This window comes from Aquarana catesbeiana, linkage group LG05 (genome assembly GCF_042186555.1).
Source record: "Aquarana catesbeiana isolate 2022-GZ linkage group LG05, ASM4218655v1, whole genome shotgun sequence".
NCBI lineage: Eukaryota > Metazoa > Chordata > Amphibia > Anura > Ranidae > Aquarana > Aquarana catesbeiana.
The window spans coordinates 642,955,207-642,973,047 of NC_133328.1; the positions used below are offsets into that span (position 1 = coordinate 642,955,207).

At 40.2% G+C, this 17,841-nt stretch overlaps 1 protein-coding gene across 1 annotated transcript in view; it reads left to right on the forward strand.

Annotated features, from left to right (window-relative positions):
* Nucleotides 1-17,841, forward strand: part of LOC141145617 (NACHT, LRR and PYD domains-containing protein 1a-like) — a 361,842-nt gene that overhangs the window by 86,354 nt on the left and 257,647 nt on the right. The window contains exon 6 of the mRNA XM_073632446.1: nucleotides 16,026-17,733. Within this exon, the coding sequence (XP_073488547.1) occupies nucleotides 16,026-17,733 (1,708 nt within the window). The remainder of the gene's footprint in view (nucleotides 1-16,025; nucleotides 17,734-17,841) is intronic.

The window sequence follows — 17,841 nt, forward strand, 5'->3', positions numbered from 1 at the left end:
GGCCAGGGGTCACTGCCTGCAGTGGCCAGTCTGGAATGTGGATTTGAGGTAGTTTAAAAGTTCCCAGAAAGTTAGCCAGGTCTCCAAGCGTGCGGAAAGGTTGCTGTTTTGCCATTGTGAGAAGCCGAAAGCTGAAAGGGAAATCCCCATCTGCAATGCGTCTTTGACAGGTCTAAGGGCTTTTCTCATCAGCAAAGTCTGCCTGGACAGGTGAGCCAGCAGCATGACTGGAGTGTCATTAAAGAGAATAAGAGAGTCTTGTGAGCGTGCAGCTTGCATGAATTCAGCCTTGATGTTGAAGAAATGGATCCTGCAAATGACGTCTCTTGGGTAGGCTGGATTTGGGTTGCGAGGCCCCAGTGATCTGTGGACATGATCAATTTCAATTGGGGAGTCAGTAGGTTTAAGGAGGATTAGGTTGAATATGGATGTGACTGCAACTGCTAAGTCCTTCGGTTCCACCGTTACTGGCAGACCACGGATTCTTATGTTATTGCGTCTGCTTCTGTTCTCTTGGTTGTCCAATCCATAGAACAGTTGCTGTATTTGTATGGTGTGTTCATGGAGAATCTCCTTGTGTTCAGTGATTTCTGCAACTGAATCCTCCACTGTGTGTTCAGTGTCCTCATTGCGGTGCCCTATGTCCCTGCGGAGGTCATTTAGCTCTTGTTTGTATGATTTCTCCAGCCTGCTATATAGGACTCTCTATCATTTTTAGTAGGCAGTGCTTTTATATACGCTTCCATGTCCCAGCCATCCCTAGAGCTGTGAGATGTGGGCGAGGGACTTCCAGAGCAGGGAGAACCGTGCTCGAAGCCTTGCGGGGAGTGTGGTGGATGCCTGGAGTGTACATGTGAGGCAGCCTGAGCTGTGGCTGCACGTGTCGCTGCCATCTTGGAGGGGTGATCCTGAAGTCTGGGCCGTTTTTCTGGAAATACTGGCCGATTTCACCTGCTTTTTGTGCTCCAGAGGGTCGGGGGAGCTGTGCTGCTGCTGCGCCTGCTTATGGGGTGAGATGAGTGCCGAGTGTGTCGTTGGTGTATCGCTGATTATAACGGCCGGTGCGGGAGCTCAGAGGAGACACGTCCTATCAAGCCATGCGCCAAGCCACGCCCCCAACTTAACCTGCAATAAAAGTTATATCAACATAAAATAAAATAACGACATGGCCCCAAATTAAATACATTCACACATTTCAATACATACACCAGCTGATCTGGATGTACAGATGGCTAAAAGGGGCAAAAAGAAATTATTTTTATGACTCCATCCACTTACCCATACATTGAGACTAAGCCCCTTGATTTTGGGTTTTCTGATGGAAGTGTGAACATGTAATATTACCTTCTGTTATAAGAGGGAAATGCTGTATATCACAGTACTATAGAGGGGGTTTTGGATCTTTTTGTACCTCCTAGCCATGACCTTAATGGTTGTACTGTTCCCCTAGACTCATGAACCACACACAATAGAGTCATTGAAGACATATCTTTTACTGATGAGGGCTAACAAGCCTGAACAGCTGTATATAGGTTGGTTATACTGGCCCTGTAGAATTCTGACCATATCTGTGCAATACACCAGCAGGTCTAGATGCACCGATGGCTAAAAGGGGAAACAAGGAATGATTTACATGACTCCACCCACTTACCCCCCATAAGTGAGTTCTTTGTTTTGGGCTTTTGGGCTGATATTAGGTAAAAATTAAAAATAGTGTTAAAAATAGTGTTTAGGGACTTTGTATGAAGGCATGCCCTGGTAAGGCCCATTGTTCCATCCCTTGGGACTTTAAATGAAATTGTGGCCTGGTAAGGTTACACATTTCCATACCTATCATGAATCAAAGGGGAGAGAGCAAGGGGGTGGGACTTTATATGAGGCATGTGGTTGCAAAAAGGTAGATAGGTGAACATAATGTGTTTTATTGATTGCCATAGGATACAACCAAGTACATACACGTGACAATGGTATTGTGGTAATACAGTACATAGAATCACAAAATCAGTATCACATGTTATAGCAAGCAATAGTCTTCCAGAGTTCACCAGAACAATTGTTGAATAAAACAGTAATGCATAATGGTACTTGCAGAGCCTATGAACTCCTTGGTCCTAAAAAGGGGTATTGAAAGTAAACTTGATGTTCGAGTAGTGTTAAATGAAAACAAGGCGTATGGCAGCTCTACGCGTTTCGTGGCTGGGAGGCCACTCATCAGGAGCAAGCACAAGATGCATCTATGAGTAAAAAATTAAGCTTAGATGAAATGATATAGGCAAACATGTATAATGGTGGGATGTGGGACCCTCAGACCAAATACCTGTTAATTTTGTGCTAGAAGTGAGAACATGGAAATACCTTTTGTTATAATAAGGCAATTCTGTATCTCGATGTTCAGGTACAAAAAAAACACTTGCTCTGATTTCCTAATGACAAAAATGTTTTAAAGGGCAGCACAGTAGCTTAGTGGTTAGCACTTCTGCCTTGCAGCACTGGGGTCATTGGTGTCAATCACAGCCAGGGCACTATATGCATTGAGTTTGCATGTTCTCCCTGTACACACTTCAGGGTGTTCTGGTTTCCTCCCACACATCAAAGACATGCTGGTAGTAGGGCTGGGAGATTTTCTTAAAAGAAAATCTGTGATTTTGCTAAAAAAAAACTCGATTCATGATTTGAATGGAGTTTTTTTTTTGTGGACACCGCGCTGGTCCCGAGGAGCTGCGGGCAGGAGTTTTTAGGCGAGGCCGCGGCTTCAGCCTAGTCCGCGGCATCCAGCCTCGCAGACTAGGCCGAAGCCGCGGCCTCGCCTAAAAACTCCTGCCTGCAGCTCCTCGGGACCGGCGCGGTGTCAGCGCCAGACCTGAAGAGCTGCAGGCAGGAGTTTTTAGGCGAGGCCGCGGCTTCGGCCTAGTCCGCGGCGTCTGGTCTCGCGGACTAGGCCGAAGCCGTGGACTAGGCCGAAGCTGCGGCCTCACCTAAAAACTCCTTAAAAAAAAAAATCGATTTTCTTAAATTTTGAATCGATTTGACCTCTCAACTCGATTCAAGATTTAAATCAATTTTTTCCCCAGCCCTAGCTGGTAGGTTAAAGCAGAGTTCCATTGAAAAAAAAAAAAATTAGATCAGCAGCTACAAATACTGCAGCTGCTGACTTTTAATATATGGACACTCACCTGTCCAGGGCGCCCGCGATGTCGTCACCTGAAGCCGAACTGTCCCCCAGCTCTCCGGTGGAGGAGCCGCCATCTTCAGTAAGGGAATCAGAAAGTGAAGCCTTGTGGCTTCACTTCCTTCTTCCCTATTGCGCATGCACGAGTCGCACTGCCTGATCCCACTGGTCCCTGCTGTCTTCTGGAACCCGTGTGTCTCCCAGAAGACAGCGGGGGGGGATGGAGGAGGGGCCGGACATGACGTAGATCGCCGCGGATACTGCGGTGATCTATGCCTGGAAGTGGGAGCAAATACCTGTATTAGACAGGTATCTGCTCCCCCCCCCCCGAAAGGTGCCAAATGTGACACCGGAGGGGGGGAGGAATCCAAAAAGCAGAAGTTCCATCTTTGTGTGGAATTCCACTTTAATTAGCTCCCGTCTAAAAAAAATCTAAATTGGTCCTACTCTGTGTGTGTGTGTACTGTATGTAAACATGTGAAAAATGGACCTTAGAATGTAAGATCCTGGAGGGCAGGAACTGATGTGAATGAATAGTATGTAAAGCAAATTGTTGGCGCTAAATACAGTGGGGCAAAAAAGTCACACATTTTCTAATTATTGCTCCGACAGTGGATTTCTTCACACCAAGCTGCTTGCCTATTGCAGATTCAGTCTTCCCAGCCTGGTGCAGGTCTACAATTTTGTTTCTGCTGTCCTTCAAGAGCTCTTTGGTCTTCACCATAGTGGAGTTTGGAGTGTGACTGTTTGAGGTTGTGGACAGGTGTCTTTTATACTGATAACAAGTTCAAACAGGTGCCAATAATACAGGTAATGAGTGGAGGACAGAGGAGCATCTTAACCGGTTCCCGACCGGCGCACGACGATGTACATCGGCAGAATGGCACGGCTGGGCAAATGGGCGTACCTGTACGTCCATTTGAATTCCCCGCCGTGCCATTGCGTGCGCACCGGCCGGGAGCTCCGTGAGCCGGGTCGCGGGTCCCGCGGACTCGATCGCCACGGGGCTACCCGCGATCGCCTCACGGAGAGGACGAACGGGGAGATGCTGATGTAAACAGCATCTCCCCGTTCTGCCTAGTGACAAGTGTCACTGATCACTAAATAAATGGAAATAGTGATGGTGTATCCCCCAAGCCGTTACTAACTATAACCACTAAGCGCTCAGGGTGCGAGTAAATAAATAAATGTCTTTAAATAAAAATTATATAAAATAGATCAATAAAAATACAAGTGAATTAGAATTACATATATATTAAAATTTAAATGCCAATGAGCATTATAAATAAGTGCAAAAATGATGGACTACATCTAATTACAGCTCCATAATAGATAGATCTGCAATAGGAAGCAGCTGCCGAAAATTCTTACTCAAGGTAAGTAACATAGAGAATAGAAAAGCCACACATTACACAACGTGACGGCAGCGCTATTGATGTCCTTTAAATGAATGGTCAAAAACAATCAATTAATGTCCTTCTGCTAAAAAGATATATCATCCAAAATTTCATTAAGATATAGTTGAATTGAAAAACTTGTCTTTGAGGGAGATGGGCGGAGCCTAGCGGAGCAGACATGCATTGTTAGAGCTCCGCACCGCTGAGGAGAGAAGAGAAGGACAAAGCGGAGCCTGCAGGCTCAAAAGGTATCCATTTGAACCTTTTTGCCCCAGGGAACAAACTGTGAAAGTTTGGGCAGGAAATATGGTACTGGGAGGAAACCGTGGCAGAAATAAAAATCACCTCACAAAGAGCTCACAGGCACTCACTGCAACTAAAGCAGCTCCAGTCACCTCACAAGATACAGCATCAGGGCGCTCTCACAGACAGAAAATGTCACAGCAAGACTCTCCATTTGAGTCAGATACAGAACAAATCCTCTCACAAACTTCTCCACAAGCCTCCTCAGTATCCACAGTAATATTATTACAATTTGAAAAGATGCTTCATAAGGCTTTAAAACAAACCTCAGACCAAATAACAAAAAGCCTAACCAAAGAAATAAGAGAGCTGGGAAACCGCACCGCAGCCTTAGAAATAAAAATGGATGAAATTGAAATTACAACCCAAGAAAATATAACAGAATTGGAACAATTAAAAAAAGAGAATTTAATACTTCAAACTAAGCTCGAAGATTACAAAAATAGAGCCAGACGTTCAAACTTGCGCATAAGGGGAATACCTGAAACTGTGACAGACCTGCAATCTACTATTACTGCTCTATTACAAGAACTAAAGCCAGATATCCCTATTGAACGTTTAGAACTGGACAGAGTACACAGAGCCCTCACAGCCAAAAAGAAAGATGGACCCCCACGTGATATAATCACAAAATTTCATTATTACAGAACGAAAGAACAAATACTAATTGCTGCAAGAGAAAAAAAGGAACTTAATTTTCAAGGACACAATTATCAAATTTTTGCTGACCTATCCCAACTTACTATTACTAAAAGACGATCCATGAAACCCCAACTAATGGAACTGCAACGCCACAACATTATGTATCAATGGAGCTTCCCCTTTTCAGTCAGATTTAAATACCAAGGTACAATTTACAGAAGCAGATCAGCAGATGAACTACAACAAACCCTTTTAAAATTAAATCTGACAGAACCCACAAGCAGCAACTCTCCCACACGCAGAAGAATGGCATCATCTTCACCTTCAGGCAGCACTCAGAAAATTTCAGAACAAAATGGGAATCATCATTCTCACAAAAGAGGCTGTTATGCCACATCATCCATGGACCAAGAAGATTCAATGGACTGACATCCTAATTCCTGATATCTCTTCATTTATTATACTAAGAGATGGTTCTCTATAAAAAAACCTGTATTTATAACTGAATGTAACTGCATTCTGATAGTCACACACTGTGTGGGATCATGTTACATTCCAGTTATATTTCTTATTACTTCTGATTCATATAGCCTTAGAATATATAAGTGAAATAAGGAAATTCTTGTTCAGTTATATATTATCAGGTAATAACAATAGATTTATTACTTTTTAGGACAAATATGTTCAATAATCCAGAAGTAATGGAAACTTTTTCTTTCTTTTCTTAAAACAAATATATTATTACCTAACTAGTTCCTAGAATTATGTTTTGTTTATTCTAATCTGAAGCAATACAACCTCAATTTTATGAGTTAACATATCTAAACAGTTACATATGAATAAAATATGTAATTGTTTACTCTAAAAGGGTTAAAATCCCAAAATAATTCAAACTATCTTCATCAATACCAAAGTTATTAACAGTACCTTTCTAACTGAATTATTTAGCCTAGGGCAAGACTAACCATATACAACCACCCTGGAATAAATAATTTCAACAAACTATATTCTGCACTCCAATTAATGAAACATCATTTTGATGTCTTTTGACATAGCACTTCTCTCCTGTAAGCGGAAGATCCGTGTACCCCCATTAGCCCTCCTCATTCTCCCAGCCATATTATGTGGGAGTGTGACGAAGGCACTTATTCCCCTGAGAGAGATATTTATTCTCTTTCACGGGTAAATTGTGATTACTTGCAAAAAATAATTTATACAATGTATCATCTAATCTCATATGTTTTTTGTTTACTCTTTACTCCAGAATTCACTGGTTTCTTTCCTATCTTTTAATCTCTTCAGTCCACACAGGTTGATCTGCGCAGTCAGCTCTGCATAACAAAAAGTAAGTCAAAACTATTTGATCTGTTACCATGGCACCACTAAATATACTTTCCCTGAATGTTCAGGGAATAAATGTCCCTCAAAAAAGGACCAAAGCCTTCCGTACTTTCCATAACAAGAAGGCTCACATAGTATGCCTCCAAGAAGCACACTTCACCAAAGATTCTACTCCAAAATATATTTCTCCTTTTTATCAACAAATTTACACGGCTTCTGCCTGTACCAAGCAAAGGGGAACTCTAATTGCATTTCACCGATCCACACCATTCACCTTATCATCAGAAATTAAAGACCCAGAAGGTAGATACCTGATACTCATGGGTTATATAATGGATACAGCAATCACGGTGATTTCCTACTATGCTCCTAACAAACAACCTACACCATTCCTCTCACATATATTACAAGTGATTAATACACACAAAATAGGAACAGTGATAATGTGTGGGGATTCAAACCAGGTCCTCCTCCCATTTCTAGATAAATCACCTTTTACACCATCCAAAATAACCTCTAGATTACCTTTTTCTCAACTTCTTTCCAAATACAATCTGGTAGATTCGTGGAGAGAAAGTAACCCAATGAAAAAGAAATTCACTTATTTCTCGCACCCTCATCAAACCTTCACCAGAATAGATCATATTTTTCTAACAATAGGAATGATACCAGAAATTATTGCATCAGATATAATTCCGATTCTGTGGTCTGACCATAATGCAGTATACACTACTATAGCCTCAGCCATACCAAAAGCGCATGACCCAACGTGGTACTTACCGGACATAATGCTCAAACACCCACTACATCAGATGGCCATTGAACAAGCTTTAAAGGAATACATATCAATTAATAATACAACAGACATCTCCCCAATAACACTGTGGGAAGCTCATAAGCCTGTCTTGCGTGGTACAATACAAAGACAAATGGCACTATTTAAACGGGAACGCAAAAATCTAGCAAAAAAACTAGAACTCAATTTTAATGCAGCATACATATCATTTCAAGATAATCCATCTCAGAGTACAAAATCTCATCTGGAAAAATCTAGATTGGAATACGATCTATTTCTCACTGAGTCAGTTGATAAATCCCTCAAACGCTCCAAACACAATTTCTACATGAATACAAACAAACCGGGTACATATTTGGCTCGGGCATTAAATTCAACTAACAAATCTTTCAAACCAATACGTTTGAAATTATCAAAAAATGTTTACACTTGTAATCCAGTTAAAATAGTCCATAAATTTCACTCACATCTCGCAACTTTATACAAGACAAACAATGAATTTAATCCTACAGAGGCTGAATCCTTCTTCTCAAAAATAACCTTACCTGAGTTATCTCAGAATCAAAAAAGCAGTTTGGATGAGCCTATAACTATAGATGAAGTTGCTAACGCCATAAAAGACCTAAAACTTAACAAAAGACCAGGCCCAGACGGCTACTCGGCTTTATACTATAAAACATTCTCAGAAATACTCTCTCCCATTCTCACTGAAACTTTTAACAAACTTCTAGATGGACATTCTTTTCGGCAAGAAACACTAATGGCAATTGTTTGTATGATCCCAAAACCCCTTTCTGATGATACTTCCTGTGTGAATTATCGGCCTATCTCTCTGTTAAACCTCGATATTAAATTATTAGCAAAAATAATAGCAAAACGCCTCAATAGCATTATAGGAAAATTAATACATAGAGATCAAGTAGGCTTCATGCCAAATAGACAGGCAGGCGATAATATACGCAGCGCAGTGTTATTGGCACATATTGCTAAAAAACGGAAAATCCCTTTATGTTTTCTATCTCCCGATATTAAGAGGGCATTTGACACAGTATCCTGGCAATATATGCAATATTCATTACAAAAATGGGGTTTTGGACCCCACTTTTTAACATGGATCAAAGCATTATATAATAAACCCAAAGCCTATATAAAATATGCTGGATGCAAATCTGAAGCCTTTAATATCGAAAGAGGTACCCGACAGGGTTGCCCATTATTTCCCTTATTATTTGCCCTTATACTGGAACCCATGGCCCAATACATCAGAACAAACCAAACTATAACTGGCATTGAAGTAGGAGGTATTACACACAAATTATGTATATTTGCAGACGATATATTACTTTTTCTATCATCACCACAGGTCTCTGGTCCTAATTTAATACCAGCTCTTGATGGATTTGCAGCCCTATCCGGCCTTATGATTAATCCTAAGAAATGCCTAGCGCTTAATATTTCACTCACAAACATGGAATTAATCCCGGCTAGGGCTGCACTCCCATTCACATGAGCAGAAAAATCAATCCCATATCTTGGAATTCATTTAACAGCATCTCATTCTGACTTATTCTCAACCAATTATCCTCCTGTATTAAGACAGATCACAAATCTAATAAAACAATGGTCGCAACTTCCTTTATCCTGGATAGGGAAGATTAATGCAATCAAAATGACTATTCTACCCAAATTGCTTATCTATTCAGAGTCCTCCCTATTCCAATTCCTTCCTATTTTTTGAGAATAGTACAAAAAAGAGCAACTTCGTTTATATGGGGCTCTTCTAAACCACGTATACCTATACACACACTACATCTTCCCAAAAATAAAGGAGGCCTGGGATACCCTAATTTTACTAACTACTACAGAGCAGCACATTTGGCCAGTCTGTCCAAATACCATGCAAAACAGGAAATCCCATTATGGGTATTTATAGAGGCTTCAGAAAATGACCCTCTATTAATATCAAATTTATTATGGCTTGATCCTAAAGACCGCTTTAAAATTCATAATCCCATAACTAAACACTTTTTATCTCTCTGGGATAAACTAAAAACCAAATATCAGTTACAATCTCCACACAATCCTCTCCTTTCTTTTATCAGAAATCCGGCCTTTTACCCGGCATGGATCTACCCAAATTCTTTTAAAGCTTGGACAACATCAGGCATTAAGACACTAAATGACTTCATAGCATCTAAATCATTCCTTTCATTCCCATCGCTTAGAGAAAAATATGATCTACCAAACTCTGAGATATTTAGATATCTCCAAATCAAAAATTTCTATACACCATTCCTAAAGGGGGATACACCATTATCCCAATTATCCATTTTTGAATCAATCTGTACAAAAGATCCATTTGCTAAAGGTACAATTTCATCACTTTATAATCAATTATATGGAGTAGCAAATCTTAATAGACCCTCTTACGTTCAGAGGTGGGAGGAGGACCTGGGACGAACTTTAGAAGACACGGACTGGTCTAACATATGGCTCACATCTAAGTCATCTTCACCCAACATCTTAGCACTGGAGACAAATTATAAAGTCCTAACTCGCTGGTACCTTGTACCCGCTAGAGTGGCAAAATATTCACCTAATACCTCAGCTCTTTGTTTTCGAGGATGCCCAGAAATAGGCACATATTTACACATATGGTGGACGTGCCCAGTAATCCAAACCTTCTGGAAGGAAGTCTTCGTGATTGCATCTAAAATATTTAAAAAAATAATACAACCAGATCCATATTTAACTTTACTTAATCTAAAACCGGAATGGTTAACACTCTCTCAATTCAAACTTATGATCCAACTAATAACGGCTGCAAAACAAACAGTGGCCAAGGCATGGAAATCTCCTACATTGGTACTAGCAGAAACAATTCACAGAATGAATAATACAATGTCCCATGCTAAGATGGTAGCCATCGATCAAAATCAAATTCCAAAATTTGAAAAACTTTGGCATCCTTGGATAAAACAACAGCTCCTGTCAAACTTCAATGACTCTGTCCTGTTGCCATGGTAACAGATTAAATGACTTACAGAGACACCCATTCTAAGGCTTCAAAGAGAACTAAAAAGAATAATAAACTGACGAGCGGGACAACCTTGTGGACCATACCTCTACCTTTCAACCCTTTTTCTTCTTTCTCTTTCCTTTTCTCCACCTTACGATTAAAGCTCATTATCAGAATTTATTTGACCTATATACATTCTACTTGTAAACAATATGTATAGTAGGTATAAATCATTTAAATACCTACAAAAGTAACTAAGGAAATTATATATATCTTTAATTTAGGTTTACGTGAACCCAATGTTTAATATTTGAAATTTCATGATATTTACCTATATAAACCCTACTGTAAAACAATGAGCTTACTTTATAGATCCTTGTAAACTTACTTTATGTATCTTTATAACATTGTATACTCAATAAACTTCAACAATCAATTAATGTCCTTCTGCTAAAAAGATATATCATCCAAAATTTCATATAGATATAGTTGAATTGAAAAACTTGTCTTTCACACTCTCGGGTTGCAGTATGTGGATAAATCACCAATGGATCACTGGAAAACACTCTTAAAGATTCAAACCTTACCAGACCATTTTGGGTCAAACAGCATGAAAATGGGATGGGATAATAGTTGTCATCACCACAGGCGGGCGATCATTAGTGTTCATCAGCTGACAAGTGGGACGGTCTTTCTCTTGGGGCCGCTCATTCATATGCAAAAACAAGAGAGGGCTCCATAGTGTGATACGGTTGATAAAAGAATTTTTATTGATTAAATAAAAATCTCCCCCCCTGTAGCAAGTACACTTACATAGATCAAAGCAAGTCAAGCATGTAATTCACAGTCGCTATCACTGGGAACACCGCGAGGATCAATGATATCGGACCGCGTGGTATTCAAACAGCAAGCAAGCTTCACACACAAAAGTTGCTTGGGAAGTCGTATAGCCATGCCCTGACACGTTTCGTCATAAAAGGACATCATCTGAGGGTGTGGCTATACGATACGACTTCACTCTTTATATCTTTACCCATAGGTCATTATTGAATCAGTTTAACTCATTATGCGCTCGTGACTCTCACTGGTAACAGCCGGGCTCCGCTCAGACAGGTGTATAAAAACAATCTGAAGTCAAATAGGTGTATATCTTACATCATAAGGTACAGTGCTCCCCATAATGATGTAATCCTTATTGATCGAGCGGCACAATCCGAGGACGTTATATAAATTACTACCAATAAACAGTCTCTATCCATATACTGATTGTTTTTTGGTCTTCGAACCATACATGTGACGATAAACTAATCGGTTTATGACTGCAAACACATCTCCTGCGAGATAGTATAGCTGCGAACCAAATGCTTTATCAAGTACGCTCATAAATATAGGAACGGTTTGATACTGTGTATATATAACAACTAGATAATTTTGTAGCAAGTGTCATCCGTAGCCGAATAATTCCAGTGAAATTACAAGCGCATTACCGCTCGGTAGAGGCACTAAATCTAATTGCTAAAAAAAGTTGGTGGCGGTAGTAACTACCGAGTGATATTAAACTCTCAATGATATCGGACCGCGTGGTATTCAAACAGCAAGCAAGCTTCACACACAAAAGTTGCTTGGGAAGTCGTATAGCCACGCCCTGACACGTTTCGTCATAAAAGGACATCACCTGAGGGTGTGGCTATACGATACGACTTCGCTCTTTATATATCTTAACCCATAGGTCATTATTGAATCGGTTTAACTCATTATGCGCTTGTGACTCTCACTGGTAACAGCCGGGCTCCGCTCAGACAGGTGTATAAAAACAATCTGAAGTCAAATAGGTGTACAGTATATCTTACATCATAAGGTACAGTGCTCCCAATAATGATATAATCCTTATTGATCGAGCGGCACAATCCGAGGACGTTATATAAATTACTACCAATAAACAGTCTCTATCCATATACTGATTGTTTTTTTGGTCTTAGAACCATACATGTGACGATAAACTAATAGGTTCATGACTGCAAACACATCTCCTGCGAGATAGTATAGCTGCGAACCAAATGCTATATCAAGTACACTCATAAATATAGGAACTGTTTGATACTGTGTATATATAACAACTAGATAATTTTGTAGCAAGTGTCATCCGTAGCCGAATAATACCAGTGAAATTACAAGCGCATTACCGCTCGGTAGAGGCACTAAATCTAATTATTTAAAAAAAGTTGGTGGCGGTAGTAACCAACGTTAATGTTATACGTTAATGTTATACGTTAATGTTATAACGTTAATGTTATATGATAGGTAAGTCCAATTACCTGCTAAACCAGCCATTGTTCAGTCGTCATTAAGTTAATCCATCTGTCATAGAAACTTATGACCGAGTAATGTATGTATTTTTTCGGAACCCATGATTATGTAGTTCTGATAATGAAAACACATTCACTTTTGAATCTATGTATATCGATTGGTTTAAATATGAACCTGCCTGATAGGTTTAAGGGTATTGTGCATGCGCTTGTGTAAATGTAACAACAATTTTGAGGTCCGCATCGGTGTATGTATTAGAGCACTTGAGAGTTTAATATCACTCGGTGGTTACTACCGCCACCAACTTTTTTTAGCAATTAGATTTAGTGCCTCTACCGAGCGGTAATGCGCTTGTAATTTCACTGGAATTATTCGGCTACGGATGACACTTGCTACAAAATTATCTAGTTGTTATATATACACAGTATCAAACCGTTCCTATATTTATGAGTGTACTTGATAAAGCATTTGGTTCGCAGCTATACTATCTCGCAGGAGATGTGTTTGCAGTCATAAACCGATTAGTTTATTGTCACATGTATGGTTCGAAGCCCAAAAAACAATCAGTATATGGATAGAGACTGTTTATTGGTAGTAATTTATATAACGTCCTCGGATTGTGCCGCTCGATCAATAAGGATTACATCATTATGGGGAGCACTGTACCTTATGATGTAAGATATACACCTATTTGACTTCAGATTGTTTTTATACACCTGTCTGAGCGGAGCCCGGCTGTTACCAGTGAGAGTCACGAGCGCATAATGAGTTAAACTGATTCAATAATGACCTATGGGTAAAGATATAAAGAGTGAAGTCGTATCGTATAGCCACACCCTCAGATGATGTCCTTTGATGACGAAACGTGTCAGGGCGTGGCTATACGACTTCCCAAGCAACTTTTGTGTGTGAAGCTTGCTTGCTGTTTGAATACCACGTGGTCCGATATCATTGATCCTCGCGGTATTCCCAGTGATAGCGACTGTGAATTACATGCTTGACTTGCTTTGATCTATGTAAGTGTACTTGCTACAGAGGGGGGGGGGGATTTTTATTTAATCAATAAAAATTAAAAACTTTTGTGAAACAAAAAAAAAAATCAATAAAAATTATTTTATCAACGATATCACACTATGGAGCCCTCTCCTGTTTTTGCATATGAATGAGCGGCCCCGAGAGAAAGACCGTCCCACTTGTCAGCTGATGAACACTAATGATCGCCCGTCTGTGATGACAACTATTATCCCATCCCGTTTTCATCCTGTTTGACCCACCATGATCTGGTAAGGTTTGAATCTTTAAGAGTGTTTTCCAGTGATCCATTGGTGATTTATCCACATATTGCAACCCGAGAGTGTGAAAGACGAGTTTTTCAATTCAACTATATCTATATGAAATTTTGGATGATATATCTTTTTAGCAGAAGGACATTAATTGATTGTTTTTGACCATTCATTTAAAAGACATCAATAGCGCTGCCATTACGTTGTGTAATGTGTGGCTTTTCTGTCACTGATCACTGCTCCCTGTCATCGGGAGCAGTGATCAATCTAGTGACACTTACAGCCCATCCCCCCTACAGTTAGAAAACAATCCCCTAGTACTGATTAACCCCCCCCCACCCCCACCTCTTCACTGCCAGTGTCATTTACACAGTAATCAGTGCATTTTTAATCGCACTGATCGCTGTATAAATGACAATGGTCCCAAAAATGTCCGACATGTCCGCCATAACGCCACAGTCACAATAAAAATCACTGATCGCCGCCATTACTAGTAAAAAAAAATTATTAATAAAAATGCCATAAAACTATCCCCTATTTAGTAAACGCTATAACTTTTGCGCAAACCAATCAATAAAGGCTTATTGCGATTTTTTTTTTTTTACCAAAAATATGTAGAAGAATACGTATCGGCCTAAACTGAGGAAAAAAAATGTTTTTTTATATATTTTTGGGGGATATTTATTATAGCAAAATGTAAAAAAATAATACGTTTTTTTTTCAAAATTGTCGCTCTTATTTTGTTTATAGCGCAAAAAATAAAAATCGCAGAGGTGATTAAATACCACCAAAAGAAAGCTCTATTTGTGGGAAAAAAAGGACGTCAATTTTGTTTGGGAGCCACGTTGCACGACCGCGCAATTGTCAGTTAAAGCAACGCAGTGCCGAATCGCAGAAAGTGCTCTAGTCAGGAAGGGGGTAAATTCTTCCGGGGCTGAAGTGGTTAAAGAAGAAGATACAGGTCTGTGAGAGCCAGAAATCTTGCTTGTTTGTAGGTGACCAAATACTTATTTTCCACCATAATTTACAAATAAATTCTTTCAAAAATCAGACAATGTGATTGTCTGGATTTGTTTCCATATTTAGTCTCTCATAGTTGAGGTCTACCTATGATGACAATTACAGGCCTCTCTCATCTTTTTAAGTGGGAGAACTTGCACAATTGGTGGCTGACTAAATACTTTTTTGCCCCACTGTAAATGGCTGTAATAAAACTAGTCTTAATAATTAAAGAGGAGCTTCAATCATTTTGCAAATTTTAAGTCAGCAGTTACAAATACTGTACTTTTAATAAAAGGACGCTTACCTGTCCAGGGATCCAGTGCTGTTCTTTGCTTGTCTTCAGGTACTCGGTGCCGGCATGTTTACAGTGGGAAGCCAGTTGTGATTCCTTGCTGCTTCAAAGCCGACTCCCCACTGCATGAGTGGTCCCGCGGCCTCCTGAAACCAGTGACCTGTCCCAAGAGGTTGGGGGCAAGGGAGCAGAAGTGGGGAGGGGGGTATCTGTCAAAATGAACTACCCACTCCCCTCCCCCCAAAAAGCATTACAAATATGATGGGGGGGGGGGGAGAGAAGAAGAACCCCCCCCCTTTGGGTGAAGTTCTGCTTTAAGTATGTATGTCTGTATAATACTTTTATCATGTGAACTTACAAAAAATGCCCAAAGATCTACAGTCAGAACAAAAATTACATTTTTACTTAGAATAAACATTCAATGTCCATTTCTGATTTAACCCAAGTCATAAATTATTTCTATTATATTCCCAGATATTCAGGAAAAGCACAAACAACATCTGATGGAGATGACTGAGACTCTGGTGGAGCATAGACCCCCAGGAACTACCCTGGAACCCCAAAGATTCCTCATCAATGAGCGTTATGTGAATCTGATAGTAGTCTCCACTGATCAGTTCAGGCAGCGTCCCCAGAATGAGCTGATACAGACCGAGGTAAAACATGAGGAATACTTGAAGAAAACACAAACTGGACCACAACACATTTCGTCCAACAGGCTGTTCCGCTGGAACCCCCAGTCACAATGTGTACCACATGCAGTAATGGTGAGCGGAGTGCCAGGAATAGGGAAGACCACAATGATGCAGAAGTTTGTCTATGACTGGGTGACTGGAAAACACTACCAGAGATTTGCCTTTCTCTTCTTCTTCAGATTCCGGGACCTTAATAGACTGGGAGAGGTCAGCTTGGAGGAGATGATTCTTCATCAGTATCCATATCTGGAGAGTCAGATTGGAAATATTTTAGAAGATCCAGAGAGAATTCTTTTTATATTTGATGGCTTGGATGAAAGTATTCACCAAATGGATTTCACTTCAAATAAACTGTCCAACCCAAAACAGAGATCACATTTTGGTGAGATTGTGGTCAGTTTGATGTGGCAGAGTCTTCTTAAGGGTTGTTCTGTACTGATGACCAGCCGCCCAACCGGACTGGCATCAGTTGATACTCGTGTCTTCCAGAGAATAACTGAGATCATGGGATTTCTCCATGGAGACAGACGGATCTTCTTCAATAATTTCTTTGGAAATGAGGAGTTGTCAGAGAAGGCTTTTCATTATGTGGAGGAGAATGACACGCTGTACACTTTCTGTTATATCCCATCATACTGCTGGATCATCTGTACAATGTTATTAATGTGCTTCAGATCCCAACCAAAAATCACTGATCAGCTGATGACATCATTACCCAAAACAGTGACACAACTCTTTGTGACTTTTGTCTCCAACATTCTGTCCAATCACTGCCAGAATAAAGATGGTGGTCACACTGCCCGGGAACTGCTGACATCTATTGGGTGGATGGCAGAACATGGAGTCATGAATCACATGATTGTATTTGATGATCGTCATCTGGAGTCATTCAGTGTGAGAAATGATAATCATGTCTTTTCATCTTTCATGATAGAATCTGGTCGGCCTCCTGATGTGGATTACACCTTCTTACATCTCACTCTGCAGGAGTTTTTTGCTGCTTTAGTCCATTTTATTAGCTATAATCCTGAAAGATTACAGAAAACACTTGATAAGGCTGAATCTTACAAAGACGGCCGTGCTGAAATATTCCTCCGTTTCCTCTGCGGCCTCTCAGACTCTTCTACTAGATCCATGTTGAAGTCTCATGTGGGAGAATTGTCTACTCAGGCTGCCAGACATGTCATCACCTGGATCCAGAAGAAAATACCAGAACAAAGACCTGACAAATCTAGAAGAGGCAACAGAGAGCTTCTTAATGTATTCTACTATGTACATGAGAGCAGGAATAAGGCTCTGGTGCCACAATGTATTGGATCACATAAAATAGACTTTTCTGGTGTCCCCCTCAGCCCTGTGGAGTGCTCGGTGCTGTCTTTTATCCTTCAATCCTGCAGAGAGACAGAAGTAGATCTAAAGTCATGTAATATTCACAGTGAAGGACTGAGGAAACTTATCCCGGCTCTACACAACATCAAGAGTTTAAGGTAAATATTAAATATGTTTAATAACATTGCTGTATTAAAGACGAGTTCCACCCAAAAATGGAACTTCTGATCATTGTACTCCTCCCCCCCTCCTGTGCCACAATTGGC